The sequence below is a fragment of the Balaenoptera musculus genome, chromosome 5, assembly GCF_009873245.2.
Source record: "Balaenoptera musculus isolate JJ_BM4_2016_0621 chromosome 5, mBalMus1.pri.v3, whole genome shotgun sequence".
In the NCBI taxonomy this organism is placed as follows: Eukaryota; Metazoa; Chordata; class Mammalia; order Artiodactyla; family Balaenopteridae; genus Balaenoptera; species Balaenoptera musculus.
In genome coordinates this window covers 28392526-28396072 of record NC_045789.1, presented here as the reverse complement: position 1 = coordinate 28396072, position 3547 = coordinate 28392526, and the positions used below count along the sequence as shown (strand labels likewise).

The following is a 3547-nucleotide window of genomic DNA, read 5'->3' as shown; positions in this document are numbered from 1 at the left end:
GCGCAACTCCTTCCTTAAGCATTAACACTTTAGAGAAGGAAGAAGGGGGTAAGAACCACAATAAAAATATATATATAATATACAGTGTAAATGCAGAAAATCTGCCATCTTTTTTTTTTTAATTCAAAATACTTTAGAGATGTCTCTATCACATTAAGCATCAACTCTAGTTTAAAGTTTCAGTCCTGAATCAATTTCTATTTCTGAAAAATAGCTGCAAAGTGTACTTTTAAACTTGAACAAGGGTGATGTCTTTAGGAATAAAAACAAATCTTACTTGATCATTCTGGGGGCCTTTTAAAAGGCTGTCTCGTCTGCCTTCCTGCAAACAGCCAGCTCCAGACTTCCTCTGAAGAGGCCGAGGTGCCTTTTCCGGGTGGGGTGGGGTCGAAAGGGGCAACTTTGCTACAACTTGACAAATCCCTTCTTTTGTTACTCTTTCCCTTGAGAAATCGTTTCACATTCTCACCGGGCTTGGGCTCAGTGGCTTGCTCGTTCGCTCGCTCTCCAATCCTCGCTTTCTCTGGATTCACATTTAATGGAATTGTTTCTCGTCGCGAAAAGTGGAGGGGGGGGGGGGAAGAGGCAGGAGAGAGAGGGAGGGAAAAGAGGAGATGAGGAGGGGCCTGTCCCTGGAGAGGCCGTGGGTCTCCTAAATGCCCGCGGAATATTTCATTCTTTTCTGTTTCTGCCTCTGGTTGCAGAACCAGACGCGCACCACGTTCTTCTTAAGGTCCAGCTTCTCAGCGATGGCGGCGATCTTCTCGGAAGAGGGCCGCGGCTGGATGGCGAAGTAGGCTTCGAGCGAGCGCTTCTCCGGCGCCGCGATGGACGTGCGCTTGCGCTTCTTCTCCGCGCCGTTGAAGAGCTCCGGCTTGGTGAGCTTCTCGCGGTGAGACTTCTCCGCCTCCTCTAGCCACGCTTGCAGGATGGGTTTGAGCGCGATCATATTGTTGTGAGACAACGTGAGAGACTCGAACCTGCAGATGGTGCTCTGGCTGAGCGAGCCCACGCCGGGGATCTTGAGGTTGGCCAGCGCGGAGCCCACATCGGCCTGGGTCACCCCCAGCTTGATGCGTCGCTGCTTGAAGCGCTCGGCGAACGCCTCCAGGTCCCGGGGGTCGGCGTCCACGTCGCTCATGCAGCCCATGTGTGAGGGCAGCCCGTGCGCGTGGGCCATGCTGAGAGCGGCTTGGTGCATGGGGTTCATGGTAGCCATGGGCGGCGCGTGAGCTGGAGTGGACACCACGGCGCCGTCGGGGCCCGCCATGGCACCCAGCGCTAGCCCGGGACTCAGGTGCTCCAGCAACTCGCCCTCAAGCGCCTGATGCGGCTGATGGTGGTGATGGTGGTGGTGGTGGTGGTGGTGGTGCGTGCCCGCCAGCGCGGACGGGTGCGAGATGGGCACCGACGAAGAGGAGGCAGCCGACGTGCACGGGATGGTATTCATGGTGTGGTAGGTGGCGTCCGGCTTGAAGGGGCTGTGGTGGGGCGGGTGATGGTGGTGGCTCTTGCTCTGGGAGACGATGTCCACCGCCGCCAGAGCCTCGGCGCGGGCCAGCAGACTCTCATCCAGCCCGCCGAATATATTGCTCTGCAATTGCAAGTAAAAGGCACACATCACTCTCAGCGGGGAATTGTGCGCACTCTCTCCGGAAGCTCCGGCCCAGAGCTCGACACCGCCGCCGCGCCTACAACATTCCCAGAACGTTAAAAATAAATTTAAAAAATAAAAAAATAATAATAACAATCCTGAAACTAGCAGGTGAGGAGGAGAGAAGGGAAGCCACGGAGAGAAGCCACGAGTGCACGAGGAGGAGGAAAGTGAGCCTGCAAACACAACACAACACAACACGCGCACAGGCAACATTCCAGGTCTTAAAAATTAATATGAAAGGAAAGACCCGCTGAATACATAAGAGAGAGAGGGGGGAAAATGGGTTGGAGGTGCGGGGTGATTTGCTGTGCAGACATGAAAAAAACATCAAGCAGATAAAGGGGGCTGTCAAAATGTGCCTTTAAGCGGTGATTATGCAGAAATACGCACCGGTGGGGTTGGAAGACACGCTCTCCGCATCGCCTCGGAGCCCCCGCCGCTGCCGCCGCTGCTGCCACTGCTACTGGAGCTGCTGCTCCGGCCTCCACCGCCCCCGCCACTGCCGCCACCGCCGCCAGCATTGCTCGAGCTGCTAGGAGAGCTGGCGGAGGGCGCCGCGGGTGCAGAGGACCCGGGCGAGGCGCTGTGCAATGCCGAGTACTTGGGCTCCACGTGCAGGCTGCCGCCGTGCGGCATGCTGAACGCCTGCTTGCTGTTCAGGGACATCATCATCATCTTCCCGGCCTGCCCGCGCGCTTGTATGTGGCGCACGCAACTGGCCCCGGTTGCCGGGACCCTCCGCAGAAGCGCTGGGCGAGAGCCGGAGCGGGGAAGGGCGAGGCAGAGTTGCTCTCACTCGCCGGCGCTCCGAGCTCGGCGCGCCTTGCCCCGGCTCCGCGCTCCACCGCTGGCTACGAGGTCAGTCTGCGCTGATGCTGGGCTCCGCTTGGCGCTGGCTGCAGACCTGGGCACGCGAAACTGCCCCGCGCTTCGCGGCCGCCGAGTTATACTCCCCTCTCCCCGCGCCTGCCCCCGCACCCCCGCCCGCCCGCCCTCCCTCCCGCGCGCCCCCGCCCTCCCCTGCCTGAAAGCGCAGGCTTCTCCTGCTCGGATTCTGGCGTCGCCCCTTCTCCCTCTCGGCTTCCTCCAGGCTTTGGTCCTTTCTGCTCTCCCGACACCCGCCTCCCGCTCCCCCGCCGCGCCCTCCACCTCCCCTTTCTGCCCCCGCCGGCGCTCTGATGCCGCCTCCCCTTCCCTGCGCCCCGCAGCTCTCACTTACAGCAGTGCCCCTGCTCAAACCCACGCCCCCCCGGCCAGGTCTGCGCTCCAGTCGCGGGGCACTTCCTACCTAAGCGCCGGCCTCCTGCCCCTCCTGCTTCTCCCACTCCGTCTCCGTCTCGCGGGGAAAAGAAACTACTAAATAAAGTTGCGGACCAAGGCAGCCTTGGGTGGGATTTTCCCTAGACTACAAGGAACGCCTCTTACCTAGCTGCCTCCCCCGCCTCCTGCTTACCGCTAAGTTCCAGGCCTCCGCCCCCAACTCGGCCCGCCTCTCCCCGCAGCTCGGGTGACCCTGATCCCTGGCTCGCCACCACAGTGGAGAACGCGGACCCTGCCGCCGACCTGGATCCTCTGCTCTGCTCTGCGCTTCCGGCTGGTACGAGCAGCCCTTGGCGCTTCTCTCTGCGCCCCCTCGGCCTGCCGGGTGCCTGGTGCCAAAGAGACCTGGGGTCCGCAGGGCTGCAGGGCTTTCTCTTACTCGGTTTCTCACAGCTCTCAGCGGATTGGACGGCAGAGGAGAGTGCTCCGGTCGCCTGTGCGCATGCGACTCCTCCCCCCCCCCCCCCGCCAGCCAGACCCCAGTGTACTCCCCCAACGCCACCACCGACAGACACTCCTCTCCACCCTCTTTTCTCTTCCTCCGGATCTTCCTCCTCCTCCTCCCTGTCT

The 3547-nt window shown here is 60.5% G+C and overlaps 1 protein-coding gene across 1 annotated transcript; it reads right to left on the bottom strand.

The window, feature by feature from the left end:
* Nucleotides 1-652: 652 nt before the first annotated feature.
* POU4F2 (POU class 4 homeobox 2) lies at nucleotides 653-2332 on the bottom strand. Its single transcript, XM_036853688.1, has 2 exons — nucleotides 2048-2332; nucleotides 653-1594 (listed from the first exon to the last, which is right to left on the bottom strand). Exons 1-2 carry the CDS (start codon nucleotides 2330-2332, stop codon nucleotides 653-655), a joined length of 1227 nt encoding a protein of 408 aa, XP_036709583.1.
* Between the last annotated feature and the right edge of the window lie 1215 nt (nucleotides 2333-3547).

Excerpts from the sequence above, each read along its gene's own strand:
- POU4F2 (XM_036853688.1), bottom strand. The coding sequence starts at position 2,332 with ATGATGATGATGTCCCTGAACAGCAAGCAGGCGTTCAGCATGCCGCAC. Across the intron at positions 1,595-2,047 it reads CGTGTCTTCCAACCCCACCG|AGCAATATATTCGGCGGGCT; the intron begins GTGCGTATTTCT and ends TTGCAATTGCAG.